Raw genomic sequence first — 14,572 nt, forward strand, 5'->3', positions numbered from 1 at the left:
CACTGGAAGAAGGAAGTGCTGGGCTGGGACAGAGATGATCATAGAATCAACTATAAGACTGAGAGGTCATCTAGTCCAGTCCCTTGCACTCACGGCAGGACTAATTATCTAGACCATCCCTGACAGGCGTTTGTCCAACCTGCTCTTAAAAATCTCTAATGATGGAGATTCCACAACTTCCGTAGGCAATTTATTCCTGTGCTTAACCACCATGACAATTAGGAAGTTTTTCCTAATGTCCAACCTAAACCGCCCTTGCTGCAATTTAAGCCCATTGCTTCTTGTCCTGTCCTCAGAGGTTAAGAAGAACAATTTTTCTCTCCTCCTTCCTTGTAAAAACCTTTTTCATACTTGAAAACTGTTCTCATGTTCCCTCTCAGTCTTCTCTTTTCCACATTAAACAACCCCAAATTTTTCAGTTTTCCCTCACAGGTCATGTTTTCTAGACCTTTCATCATTTTTGTTGCTCTTCTCTGGACTTTCTCCAGTTTGTCCACATCCTTCCTGAAATGTGGTGCCCACAACTGGACACAATACTCCAGTTGAGGCCTAATCAGAGCGGAGTAGAGCGGAAGAATTACTTCCTGGGTCTTGCTTGCAACACTCCTGCTAATACATCCCAGAAAGATGTTTGCTTTTTTCAATCGTGTTACACTGTTGACTCATATTTAGCTTGTGATCCACTATGACCCCCAGATCCCTTTCCGCAGTCCTCCTTCCTAGGCAGTCATTTCCCATTTTGTATGTGTGCAACTGATTGTTCCTTCCTAAATGGAGTACTTTGCATTTGTCCTTATTGAATTTCATCCTATTTACTTCAGACAATTTCTCCAGTTTGTCCAGATCATTTTGAATTTTAATCCAATCCTCCAAAGCACTTGCAACCCCTCCCAGCTTGGTATCGTCCGCACATTTTGTAAGTGTACTCTGTATGCCATTATCTAAATCATTGATGAAGATATTGAACAGAACCAGACCCAGAACTGATCCCTGCGAGACCCCACTCGTTATGTCCTTCCAGCCTAACTGTGAACCACTGATAACTACTCTCTGGGAACGATTTTCCAACCAGTTTTGCACCCAGCTTATAGTAGCTCCATCTAGGTTGCATTTCCCTAGTTTGTGTATGAGAAGGTCATGCGAGACAGCATCAAAAGCTTTACTAAAGTCAAGATATACCATGTCTACCGCTTCCCCCCCATCCACAAGGCTTGTTACCCTGTCAAAGAAAACTATCAGGTTGGTTTGACATGATTTGTTCTTGACAAATCCATGCTGACTGTTACTTATCACCTTCTTAGCTTCTAGATATTTGCAAATTAATTGATCTAGGTTCAGTTCGCAGCTTTCCCCCTCCTTGTGTTTCATGGACTGCAGGCTGGGTGATAGCATGAAGGGTCTCCATGCTTGCAAGACCAAACTCGCTGTTTATTGCTAGAACTATTTACTAAGATGTAACTGCAGCCAGCATTCCAGCCATGAGCACACAGACTGACTTCCTGGTGCTTCCTCCACACAGTCTCCTCCTGCGACCTGTGCTCCCCCCTCCAAGTTCCTGGCAGGTTGCTACCCTGTGTGTCCTTGTGCCTGTCACTTTCTCTCCCTGGGCCTCCGTCCCACCATCCACAGAATGGTGATGGATGATGATCCTTTCACTCAGCCTTGGCTGGTCAGAACGTGAGCTCTTTGCAGGCCGGGTATCTCTTTGTTCTGGGTTTGTGCAGTGCCGAGCACAATGGGGTCCTGAGCTGGGGCTCCTACCTGCTGTTTTATTAGGGGCGGTGCCTTGAACGACTTAGCTTCCCTGACCAAAAGACTGGAAAATATGAGATAAATAATGTGAAACTCTTTGCCCAGCCTGGTGGAACCGGCCAGAATAAACCACATCTCCTGGAAGCACCTTACGCACTGAACACCACAGGTGCTACCCCCGTCCAAACACTAATGTGCAGCGCCCAGCACAATCAGCCCTGATCTCTGCTGGGGCCTCTACTTGCTGCCTGCTACAAATACTATTCCTAGTGGAGAAACGTTTCTAGAACTGGGGCTGAACAGCAGCTGCCCCTGGCCCAGAGCTGTTTGGATCAGGAGGCGGGCTTTAGCCAAGCACAGAAATAAGGGCCAGCCCCACAGCTCAGCCCCAGGTTCAAGCTCCTCCAGAGGGGTGGGGGGAACGCTGGGGGGTCAGGCCTGTCTCTGACCGTTTCTCAGCTCCTGGTTTTGATGCAATCCAATGGCAGTTTTGCTGCTGGCCTTCACCTGAACCTAAGTTTGACCTGGTGCCTGAATTTCAGAGACGGGAAGGCTGAGTCACATGAACAAACCTCCCCCTTCTCTGACAGATGGGCATTTGGTACGGTTCCACGGGCAGCCAGGGTTGGTCCAATGGAAACACCCCAACGGGTTTGGAACTGGCCTTAAAGGGACTAGCAGCCAGGGGCTGCTTTGTGCATCTGACCTCGTTGAGAAGAGAAGGTCCCCCACCTGGTTTCCCTTTTGCTCCAGTTGTACACCAGGCTCCTCTGATCTGCTCAGAAGAGTTCTCCTCTCCATGCACGTCCAAACCAGGACTGCGACGCAAAGGGAAGTAAGGACAAGAGGGAAGGAGGCACATGGTCAGTGGATTATACCCATCTGCATGCTTCACTGACCTATGGTCTCTTCTACTTCCTGAGTTTCTGGGAGCCAGGGTTTCACTGGGCTCCAGGTACCGGGACTTTGGGCTGCTGATCTGACATAGAAACAGAATGAGAAGTTTGCAATGGGGGGAACAAACCTTAAATCATAAGGCACAAGAGCACCATTCAGAGGCGATGGCTCCGGCTATCTCAGAGCTACGTTAGCAGGGCCAAGAAGAGGGCCTGATCTAGCAAAGTGCCCTCAATTCCCCTGGAAGTTACTGTAGCACACAGAGCTCCCAACCAAGATTGAGGAGCCCATCATGTCAGATGCCACATGGATGCAGAGCGACAGAGCTCGGGGCCCCATCGGGCCGGACACCGCACGGACGCAGAGTGACCGAGCTCGGGGCCCCATCGGGCCGGACGCCGCATGGACGCAGAGTGACCGAGCTCAGGGCCCCATCGGGCCGGACGCCGCACGGACGCAGAGTGACCGAGATCAGGGCCCTGTTGGGCCGGGTGCTGCACAGAGGCAGAGTAAAAGATAGTTGCTTCTCTGATGATCTTACAGTCTAAATAGACAAAAGGTAAGAGAGGAAACAGAAGCACAGGGAAAGGAAGTGATTTACCCAAGGTCATCCAGCAAATCAGTGACAAAGCCATAGACAGGATTAGAACTCAGATCTCCTGACTCTCAGAGTCCTACCCTCTCAACACTACCTCTGGTGCTCATCTGATCCCTGAGAGAGAGCCTCAGACCTCACAGGATCAAGCCCAAAGGAATGTATTTTCTGGCAAAGACAGAAAAAGGGTGGAGGATGAAGGGCAGGTGCGAGAGTGACTGATGGAGACCCGTGTGAGAAGCTAGCTGGTACCTCATTCCCATTACTACGACCACTGCAACTAGGGGAAAAAAATCTGCCCAATAAACAGCAACCCTCCTGCCATGGGATCTGCCTCCTGTCTTTGTACATTTCCTTTGCCAAGGAGAGAAGCCAGAGTAGGGAAAGGAAATCGTCCATGAATAGAACAGGGTTGACCAGCAGATCTATTTTAATGATGCCGCTAGAACATACAGCTGTAAAGCATGAAACATCACCAGCAACACACAGTGGTGCAATCTCTCTCTCTGCCTCCAGAGGACACTATACAACTGAGAATTATTAGCCATATAGCAAAGCCTTCAAAATAAAAATAAACACATTCCAGAGAATCTGGAGGATAAATCTAAGGATCGTCCAAAAAAAAATCTCCTAAATTTCTATCCTGCTTCAGCAAGGAAAGAGTGGGTCACGTCTCTCTCAATTCCCCTGGTTTGCTTTTTCCGCTAGTTTTTTCTGCGTCTTCATTGGAAGCTCCGGATCCGTAAAATGTTCTGAAATGACAGAGAAAGGTGAAAAGAAATATTGGTCTACGGCATCTTTTGTTTCATTCGGTGCCTCCATGCAATGGTGATAGATAGATAGACCCGATAGGTGGCTGGACAGATGATAGACGGCTGGGGATGGATGGTGATAGACCGATAAGGCACATCTCCATCTCATTCCACACGTCTGTGCTCGATAGACGGGTCTATATGGTAAATTTGCTGCCCAAAATATTATTAACACAATTTCAGGTTGACCTCCAATACCTTGTAGCCTCCCAGAACATCAGATGCACCTAGAGTCCAACCTCCGAAAGCCAGGAAATACACTAAGGGCCCAGATTCACAAAGGTAGTTTAGGTGCCTAGCGCCCATTGGAATCAATCAGTGAATCTGTCCCCGTAACACGGCGAAGGCAGTTGTGGTGTATGCAGACGAATGACAGAACACAGAGCTGAGCGACACACCACGCCACGTTAACTACATCGTCATCAGCCCGAGCTCTTCTCCAGCAGTTTTCAGCTGCAGATCTCAAAGTGCTTTGCCAAGGAGGGCCGTATCATTATCCCCATCTGTAAAAAGGGGAAACTGAGGCCCAGAGAGAGGAAGTGACTTGCCCAAGGTCACCCACCTGGCCAGCGGCAGATGGGAATAGAACACAGGTCTGGTGAGCCCCGGTCCAGTGCCCTAGTCAGTAGGCCACAGTGCCTAAATGCAAGTACCAGTGTAAATAGCATGTTTACTTACTCATTGCTCATGACTGTTTATTATAGAGCAGCCCTGGCTGAGTCATACTGACAGTTCATCCCCAGGGGCTCTTGCCAGCTCCGGGGGGGCAGAGTTAAGATTGTGGAGTGAGACTGGTGTGCACCTTGCCACCAATCTTCCTCTTAGAGTCTAAACCTTCCTTTAGAGACTCTAACCAGCCCAAGATCCAGTTTCTAACCAGACTCTTCCTTAGCGGCTTGAGGGAAACCTCAGCGGGGGTGCCAGCATATGCCAGCCCCTGGCATCTAGACCCCTGTCCCAGCGCAACAGAGCCAGATCTTTTGGAGAACAGTAAATCATTGGAGGCCCCAGTGGGCCATGAACGGGCTCATTCCAAACATCTGCAATGGCCGCAGGCCATACCTTCCACAGCGAAGGACGACTGGAAACCCGTGCAGTAGAAATAACAAGGCTATAGTGGGGTGGCCACTGACCGAGCGCCCCCTCCTGACCAGAGGTCACTCTGCAGTGCCCTGCTCCCAGTTTCTCCCCTCTTCAGCGCCCCTTAATAACTCACAGTCCACAGGTAACGAAAACACATTCCCCTCATGGGGTCCCGTTTATTGAGCCCTTACATACTGGCCCCTCCGGCCCCAACCCACGGGATGCCACCCATTATATTTTCCCTGCCAATCAAGAAGGAGCAGAGTCTATGGGATCCCCAGGAGCGCCAAGCAGCAAAATGATCATATTTTGAATGCACACACTACCTACTTTGGCAACTCACAGAGGCGGAGCTTATTTTGTGGGTGGAGCTTGGAATAGCTCCACCCTCCTTTTTCCCCCCTTCCAATTCAACCCTTGCTTCAGTGGGGTTGCTGTGGATTTACACTGGGGTAAGCTAGACAGAATCTGGCTCACTTTCTCTAGACTGTTGCCTCAATACTTCTGAAGATGATAATAATACTAACAGGTCTTGCTTTTCATGTCTAACAGGATTAAAATAATGGTTTTACCTGCTGCAAACTCGGGGATATTCTCTGGTCTTCTCAGCATAACTTCTCTGGGGAAAAAGGGGGAGAAATAGACTTTAAACCGAGTTTCACTGATTGCTCTTGTGGTGGCTTATTATGTTAGTCCTGTCTGAAGATGCAGAAGACGAATTGGTAAATTACACTTTTATATTGGGAATCAATAAGCCAATTAGTTACTGAGGAGAAACATTTAATTTATGTTTGCCTGCAATTTTAGGGAATTTTATATTTATAAAACCCAACAACAATTTAGACTGGCACAAAGCTAAGGAATATTTATCACAATTAAAGCTTCCTCACTGAATTACACAGCCCTGCATTGGGAATCGATAAGATAATTAGTAACAAATGGGGGAGAAAACATACATTTCACCTGAAATAAAACCGCAAAAATTTCATCACGGTTAAATACGATCCCGGGATAATGTCCCAAGCATTTTGTAGCCTGACATCCTATTGAAAGCAATTAGATATTGGTATGATGGACTGCGATCTGCATTCACCTATGCTCCTGCCGTTCCGTTGGGTACCTCTGCAGGGAAAGGCCCAGTTCTGGCCTCACGCTGGAGTATTTCTGTTGGCTTTGATGGAGTTACTCCTGATCTACAGTAGGGTACGTGCGAAGACAACCAGGCACACAGTATCCATAATACATCAGGGTAAATCAACATAGCTGCAGTGAGGTCAGTGGAGCTATGCCAGCTTAAACCAGCTAAGGATCTGGCCCATGATTGGAGTGGGGAAAAAAGGAGCCTCTCCCCTTCCCACTTAGGAACACCCATCTCCATGCCATTTGGTTCTTGGGGTGTCCACACTCCCTTATGCTACTTGGGATTTCCCTGCTAAGACCAGAGAGCTACACGCATCTTTAATCATACATGCACGAAGCAGCAAGAGGGAATTATTTAGGACCACAGGGGTATAACGGAGAAACAGGATGAAATTAAGAAAAGACGGGCAAAAACCCTTCCGGTGAAGTGTATTAAGCTATGGAATAGTCTGCCAAGGCCAGGGTATTAGAAGCCCCATCACTTGGGATATTTGAAATTAAACTGGAGAAGATACATCCTGAAAAGAAAATGTCCTAGACTAGAGGAAGTAATCAAGCATCAACAGGAAGTAGATGGGCCCTACCAAGATTTTTCCATCTCTAGTGTCTGGGTAGAAGCTTTCAGACCCAATTTTCAGGACAGCTGAGCACCCCCAACTGCAGCTGAAATCAACGTGAGCCGCAAGTGCTCAGTGCCTTTGCGAGCTGTCTCCCTAATAACCCTCCTTCCCTTTAGTCCAGGTGAGACCGTGGGGTTCTATCCTGGCCTACGCTCACGCCCCTGCCAAGAGGTAGCAGATAGTGGGGTCCTGCAGTATCGCTCTTCCATAGGAGAAGAAATCAGTGATACAGAGTGTGGGTATAGTCTTAGTACAATCTGTTTTATTTACACTTTATACACCAGGCCTGGAACAGAGAGGGTCGCCAAGAGCATGCAGGCAATGCCTCCTGTCAGGAAATTTCAGCCACGGTACCAAGGCCTGGTTCCCAGGGAGGAACTCTGCTCCAAGACCTGGGATTAAGGCAGAAAGCAAACGCCCCAGCTGCTTGCAAGAGCTCCCCCAAGGAGTTGATCATTATAAAACTAACAACGCAGCATTTCTTCAGAGACAGAACATTGCTCGCCAGCACAGACAAAGAACTTGTAAGACTAGGTGCAGTGGTGCCATCTGGTGGCCCCCAGCCTTACAATGTCATTCTCAACTCTCCTTTTCCTTCTCCCTTGCAGTGATATTTCCTCTTACGAACTGCCCTCCACATATACACACTAAGGGCTAGCTTCTGGTTAATCAGTTTCCTCCTCCCCCAGACAGTGCACTGTACCTATCTCATAGAGCTGGAAGGGACCCTGAAAGGTCATCAAGTCCAGCCCCCTGCCTTCACTAGCAGGACCAAGTACTGATTTTTGCCCCAGATTCCTAAGTGGCCCCCTCAAGGATTGAGCTCACAAGCCTGGGTTTAGCAGGCCAATGCTCAAACCACTGAGCTAGCCCTCCTCCACTGCACCTCTTGCATGCCAGTAGAACCCCCGGAAAATCCATCCAGTATGGGAGAAGGGGGCCTGCGCTAGCAATTGCAAATTCCTGCTAGGAATGGATGAGTTTAAAGCTGTTGACAGCTTCCACAAATAGCTCTGATTCTCCCTGATAAAATCCCGCTGGGTCAGCTGCATGGAATGGGGGTCAGAATAGATGCCTGGGGGTTACAGTGCACTTGCTAACTACAAGCTGTTCCATGCTGGGAAGTGGGGGGAGATATTCACTGGATCATCTCATCTCTGGCTAATTGGTCACGTCAGGGTCTGGTCTTTTAAAGGGAGCTCAGGCCCAGCTTACACCCGTGCTTCACTCCCTCCCAGACCATGGGACTTGTAGTCCAGGGAGCATGTGACTGAGTGTGAGCGAGGCATGCTGGGAAGGTGGAAACAGCATATCAAGGGAGAGAGCTCTGAAGAGAGCCACAGCTGGGAGGGGGGAGTCCTCCAGGGCTGGGCTGGGTCTCAGCTGCTAGGCCACTGAGTCAGCAGGACAATCCTGAGTTGAGGGCAGACTGCTTGAGTAGTTGGGGCTAAATCCTGCAGCAGCGGGGGAGCATGGGCCCCCCTAGGTGGTGTAGAAAGCCCTGTGCTGAGGGTGCTAAGCCCAGGGATGGTGCTAAGCCCAGGGATGGCAGAGGGTGACCATATGGACTGCGTTCCTCCTCTGAGCGAGAGGGAGCAACAGCGCTGAGAGGGGAAAGATTCATCCAGGGCAAAGGGACTGTGAAAACCTCTGTGACCGAAGCAGAGGCCCTGAGCCCAGGGAGGGCAAAGGGAACCAAGAGCCTGTGAGCGGGCTGCTTTCTGTTTGTCCTGGAAGGGGAAGACTTTTGACTTGGCCAGAGGACTAAATCAGACTGGGGAAGACCATCTCCTGAGGAGGGGAAACTGAGGCCCGGTGAGGCAACTGAGCCAATAGCTGCATATCTGGTGTTGGAGGTAAATTTTCAAGACTCCAATTACTGTAGTACCAAGTGTCTGTGTTGTTGGGAAGATGAAATTACCTCAGAAATCCTGATAGCAGCAGCTCAACTTCTTTGTGAGACCTCAGGTACTTCTCATTGGCAATGCGAGTGTTAATCTGGGAGCAGAAACACAACAGCAAAGGTATGTTTAAGGGATGCAGCTCTGAACTGGCAGTAACCCGGTTTCATTAGGCCAACGGTGCTTTGCTGAAGCAGCAGTGATACATAGCATTTACGTGGCCTTCTGCATCTTCAAAGTGCTATGCACGTGCTAGGTAATCCTCCAAATTCCCCCTGTAAGGGATGATCCTGTAAATCAATATTATGTATGCCCATTACATTGATGAAGAAACCGAGGCACAGAAAGGTCACCTCTTTCACTAGGCACCAGTGGTAGAGCCAGGAATAGAACCCAGGAATCCTGACAGACAAATTCTGAGGGTGACAGAGAGGCCCAGAAAGGTAGCAGAGCTGGGCATAAAACCCAGCTTTCCAGTCTACGCTCTAATAAACGTATTAGATTTTATTCACTGACATCCTTCTAGATCTAAGGTTTAATCTAAATCAGGCCCTGGGGAAGCTGAGTGAGTAATTATCACCTTGATGAGAATATTCTCCCTAAATTGGAGGAAAGACTGAAACACACTAACGACTGATCAAACGTCTTTTGAAATCCTAAATACGTTGACTCTGCAGATGGCAAAACGGAGCAGCTACAGTTTATGTGCAAAGGCGAAATGTGCGCTGGCTGGGTAGGGTCAAAAGCACTTCAACAGGGTTTTCTGGTTGTTTATCAGTAAATTGGATTGCCAGCCCTCCGGCTCATAGCTTTAAATCCAGGAATCTGTGATCTATCCTTGAGACCATTCCAGAGAGCTGTGCAGATAATGGCGTTTTTCACTTGGCTGGCGACTCCAAAAAATCAGAAAACATTTATTTTGACTCAAAGTAAAAATGAGCTTTTTTTCAAAACTTTTTTGGCATAGCAAAGAAAAAAATATTTTGAGTCCAATGAAACGTTTCTTTCAAGTCTAAATGAAACATTTTGATTTGATTCTGAGCATTTTTAAACACTTTTGATTGTTAATAGCATTAAAGGAAACTTTGAAACAAAAAGTTGTTTTGAACTTTAAAAAAAAAAAAATCAAACCATTTTGATTATTTTTGGACTTTTTTTCCAAGGTTTTTCGACTAAAACAATTCCGCAAACCCGACACCAATTCATAACACATTGCAGTGTGGCTGAATCTGCATTTTTGGCTAAAAACAAGTTTCTTAGGAAACACAGATTCTGGGACTGGACATCAAGGGATGGGTCACTCGATAATTACCCTGTTTGCTTGCACTGGCCATGCACAACAGCTCTGACCCAGTCTGGCTGTTCTTCTTTAGAACAGGACGAAAATTAACACTTTTGGGTGACAATTCCGGGAGTGAAACCAGGACTCGACCAAACTCTGTGCCCCCCTCTCCATGCCTCGCTCATGCCACCGATGTCTTGCCAATAGCCCTAATACGGTCAAGACAGCCCATAAATCAGCTTAAACAAAATGATCGGGTAAGAAATCCAATCTTCCCCCGGGAGTGACCGGGACCAGCAGCAACGCCCGCCCCTTACTGGGGGGACGACATAGGGTTGTAGAACTAACCCTTAACATCTTCAGTTAAGGGGTCCTGGAGCTGCCTCAGGCCTGCACCCTAATTTTTTGGGAGGGAAGAAGAGGTGGAGGAGGAATGCCTTCCAGACTGAAAAGTTTTGGGGGGGAGCAGCCCTCCTTTTGGGAGAGGGACGGGGGAACCTTTCTCCACCCCCTCCTGTTTAGGGTGGGATTGCCCCATTATTTGGGGGGACTGGGGGAGGTGTTTCTCTTGGACCCAGCCCCCCCCTCACTTTAAGGGGGTGCCCCAGCTCCCCACCCCACCCCCACACACACCTTGAACTCCATGAGCTGTGCCTGCTGCTCTGGGCTCAGGGCCCCCAGATCCAGCCCCTCCAAGCCGGAGGCCACATCAGCCATTTCCTTTGCTCAGGCAAGCTGCTGGGGTTGCTATGGGGACCGCTCCAGGCTCCAGCAGGCCCAGCCTTGTTCTGAATCCTGATCCTCCCTCCAGCCCTGGGGTGGGGCCGCAGGCCGGGGACTCCCCTTCCCCAGCAGCAGAGGAGGAATTCACTCCGGCCTCACCTCAGAACTGGGGGCAACCCCCCCTCCCCAAAATCATGCCCAGATGGAGGGCAGAACCCCCCCAACCCAGCACAGATGCCACCCACCTCAGTGATCACGGGACTGAAAACGGCACTTGGCCCATGAAATTAGCCCGCCTGTCTATGCGCAGTCGCTGGCCAGTTACGCCCTCTGGTTCTCATGCGCTAGCCCCAGGCTGCAAACTATTGTGGGGATATCGCCGGGGCCAACTCGCATGATATTTAGTGTGGGTCTTGTTGTGTTTTTAAAACCCCAGCTCTTGGAGTCATGGGAATGCCCAAGAATCTCTCCTTCTGCTTAAAGAGGGAAAAGTGTATTTTTCACCCATGAGGTTGCAGAGAAAAAGTAAAAAACGTAACCCAAATGCTCCCTAAAGTCTCAGAAACCAGGAGGCAAATAAACAGAACCCACAACTCGTTTGTGTCTTAAAAATCATGAGATTTTAAAGAAAATCTATTGGTTTTTTTAAGGAGCGTTCATGATTTTTGGATTCATCAGGCCACCAGTACCAAGATATATTTATTTGTGTGGTTTTTTTTTTTCCAAATATCAATTTCCATCAGAACTTGAAAACAAATCATTCTAACCATGGAAACCTTGAGATTGGCTTGGATTACAAAACCCAAATTTGGGGCTGACTCAGGCCTTTCCAGTATGAACAACCCCAGGGACACCAATAATTGTGAGATTGGAAAAAATAAAATTTGGGGAGGGCGCTTTTCTTTTTCTTTCTGATTTATATTTTTCAGTGCACGGGTCACGTTTTCAAGCTTTTCTCTGCAAGCAGGAGAGCCACAAATTAGTGCTTGAATGAAATAAGGCTGCTTTTTTAAACGCTGCGTGTCTGTTTTCTCTAAGCACAGATGGTAGGCGGAGTGAAAACTAAGCCTAAATCAGAGATGGCTAAGCCAAGCTTCTCTCCAGGTGAAGGATTTTGTCTAATTTGGCTCTGCTCTATCTCATTATTCCTTGTGAAAGGAATGGGAGGGGAAAGCGCTGCCGTCCCACGTGATCTAAATAAGCAGACCCAGAACAGACTGCGTGTAACTTCTTAATCTTCTAGATGTTAATTTACACACACAGAGGTTGAAAACTGTTAGGAGCCAGTTCTGATGGGCTCTCCTGTGATGCTCCGGGGGCATATAGGAGCATAAATAAACTTCAAAGGATCAGGGAAAAGCTGGATATCACCCGTATACTGTCCCCAAACCCCAGCGTAGGGGATGTGGGGGGTATGGATAGGGATTGGGAGGAGGAAGGAGGCATTCGCATTGCCAGCTCTTGTGATTTTACTGCTAGTCTTGCGATACTTGGGATAAAGATCAACTCCCAGAGCCATGAGATTACATGAGAATCTCTGCTCCCCTCCCCCCCAAAGTAGGGTGGCTGCAGAGAAAAGCTTAAAAATATGACCCCAAAGGCTCAGAAAGCAAAGAAAAAGAACCTAAATATATTATTTTGAAGATCTCGTGATTTTGACGCCAAATCTCATGGTTTTTAGGGGCCAGACATGTGATTTTTAGACACATGGGGTTGGCAGTATGGTAGCTGTAGCCCTTGGTGTGCCTATGGAGAGGCTAGGCAGCAGCCCAGCCAAAAGGCAGCTCTGAAGAGGCCTTTGTAAATCTAGAGCAGCCCCGAGAAAGCTCCAGTTTATGGCGGCGACGGCTTGGAATACAGTCAGCACTAAGGTGGTATAAAGCCGTGCTTGTCTGTTTTCCCCCTGGGCTGCGTCTCCAGCACAGAACATCCCTGAAGCTTTAAAGCAAACCAGGTTGGATTCCTTTAAAGACTGGTTATAATCGGCAAAGCAGTTCTGCAAGAAACCATATGTGAGTGTCCTGCTTTAATCATCTGGGTAAATTCCACATAGATTTTGCCTTCTTAACTTGTGGAGACCCCACAGATGGTCCCTCCATAGGCTCCAGAAAACCTTTGGGGTCCTTTTGCCTCTTGCATCACAGGCACTGATGAAGATCCTGCAGTTAGGATGTAGAATTGACAATTTTGATGAGTTGTAAAGCTAGGAGACTTAACTTGAAGAGCCATATGGTACTCTGACGAACAAAAGGAAGGTACCATTCTTACTTAGCACTTCTAATTATAATAATAGCCTTTGGAACATCTAGCTTATATTTCAGAATCTTAAAGCACTTTGCAAACGTTAATTAACCCTTGGAGTGTTAATACTCTCAGTCTACAGATGAGGAAACTGAGGCAGAGAGAGCTTGTGCACCCTCATCTATTTTTATCTGCTGTCTCTTGTCTTACACAAAGACAAGTGGGGCAAGGGCCACCTTCTCAATGGTGTGTACAGTGCCTGGAACAATGGGGTGCTGATCCCTGATTAGGGCCTCTAGTGCTATCGTAATACGAAGAACAACAATTAAGTGACTTGCCCAAGGTCATGCAGTGACTCAGTGGCAGAGTCAGCAAAAAAAGGCCAGGAGTCCCGCATCCCAGTCCCCTGCTTTAACCACTAGACTCCACTTCCAGTTATCATTTCCACTTGAAAAGGATGCAGTTACATAAGCATAAAAACGGGCTCTGTCTCAAATATTGTTGCAGGATTCGGGGCTTACTGTAAATTTCACATAATAAGCCAGCCATGTATCTGCCCTATGACCGAATGAGCATCTGCCCTACCACAGGGCCCTCTGTGGAACCGTGTAGCATCGTGAACTCCAGAACCATGAGCGCTGCGCTGCTGATTATATTTAAAAAACCAGGCAACCAGCAGTCTGTTTCTGCCCCCGACACTTAACGATTCCTGCCTTCCTGTGGATTATGCTGCAAAGAGCTAAGAGAAAAGAGGAGGCATCTGCTCCCAAAGCCTGCTGCTTTTCTTGGCAAGGCGTTCCCATGCCATGGCAGGAAGGAAAAAGAAATAGATCTCCGTCTATTGCTGGGCCTGTGTCTGCTCTCAAGGATGAGGGGAAGGAAGGGCTGAGGGTTCTAATAGTGATGAGTTTGTGGGGTCATGGTAAAGTTCCCAGTGACAAATGTCCCCATCATTCATTGGAGCCTTGGTAGACATCTGAGCAGGGGAGTAATAGAGTGGGGAGACTCCCCTTCCACCTTTAGGGCTAAGGTAGACGGGTTGGGCGGGGACTTTGCCCACCTTGTGTCTTGTGGATACATCCCAATAGGCTCTGATTCTCAGCTCCCACTGGGGTAAATCAGGAGTAGCTCCATTGAGGCCAATGTATTATTATCAATCACATTTATTAGGGTGGTGCCAAAGAGCCAAACGAGCATGGGACCCCAGTGTGGAAGGTGCTGTACAGACAGAGCAGTACATAGTCCCTGCCCCCAGTTACAACCTAACTAGACCAGCCAGCATGGGGTTGGGGGAGGGAAGGAACACGCCAGCCGAGCGACCAGTGCACGGGCAGCAGATGGTGTGTTAGTGCCATGATCTTTCTAGTCTGGGTGGGTTTAGTTCAGAGGGGATCAGTTCCCTGGGCTGAAAAGGGAAGAGAATGCAGGGCCAGGGCAGGGGAGAAGAGGGTAAGAAAAGCAGGTGTGGCGTGACGGAGGATGAATGTAGTTGCACCAGTGTAAAATGGGTAAGGAGCCAGCCCAGC

At 48.3% G+C, this 14,572-nt stretch overlaps 1 protein-coding gene across 1 annotated transcript; it reads right to left on the reverse strand.

The window, feature by feature from the left end:
• Positions 1 to 3,668: 3,668 nt before the first annotated feature.
• On the reverse strand, positions 3,669 to 10,799 carry RIIAD1 (regulatory subunit of type II PKA R-subunit domain containing 1). The gene is made up of 4 exons (XM_024212725.1): positions 10,716 to 10,799; positions 8,821 to 8,897; positions 5,712 to 5,758; positions 3,669 to 3,996 (listed from the first exon to the last, which is right to left on the reverse strand). The coding sequence occupies exons 1-4, from the start codon at positions 10,797 to 10,799 to the stop codon at positions 3,923 to 3,925; spliced, it is 282 nt and encodes a 93-aa protein (XP_024068493.1). The 3' UTR covers positions 3,669 to 3,922.
• Between the last annotated feature and the right edge of the window lie 3,773 nt (positions 10,800 to 14,572).

Source organism: Terrapene carolina, unplaced genomic scaffold, assembly GCF_002925995.2.
Source record: "Terrapene carolina triunguis isolate 2854851 unplaced genomic scaffold, T_m_triunguis-2.0 Scaffold227, whole genome shotgun sequence".
Lineage (NCBI taxonomy): Eukaryota > Metazoa > Chordata > Testudines > Emydidae > Terrapene > Terrapene triunguis.

Bases quoted from the DNA above. Each gene is read 5' to 3' on its own strand.
- RIIAD1 (XM_024212725.1), bottom strand. From the start codon at position 10,799: ATGGCTGATGTGGCCTCCGGCTTGGAGGGGCTGGATCTGGGGGCCCTG. The intron at 8,898-10,715 runs GTGTGTGTGGGG...TTCTGCTCCCAG, and splicing joins CACAGCTCATGGAGTTCAAG to ATTAACACTCGCATTGCCAA. The intron at 3,997-5,711 runs GTAAAACCATTA...CTGTCATTTCAG, and splicing joins TATCCCCGAGTTTGCAGCAG to AACATTTTACGGATCCGGAG.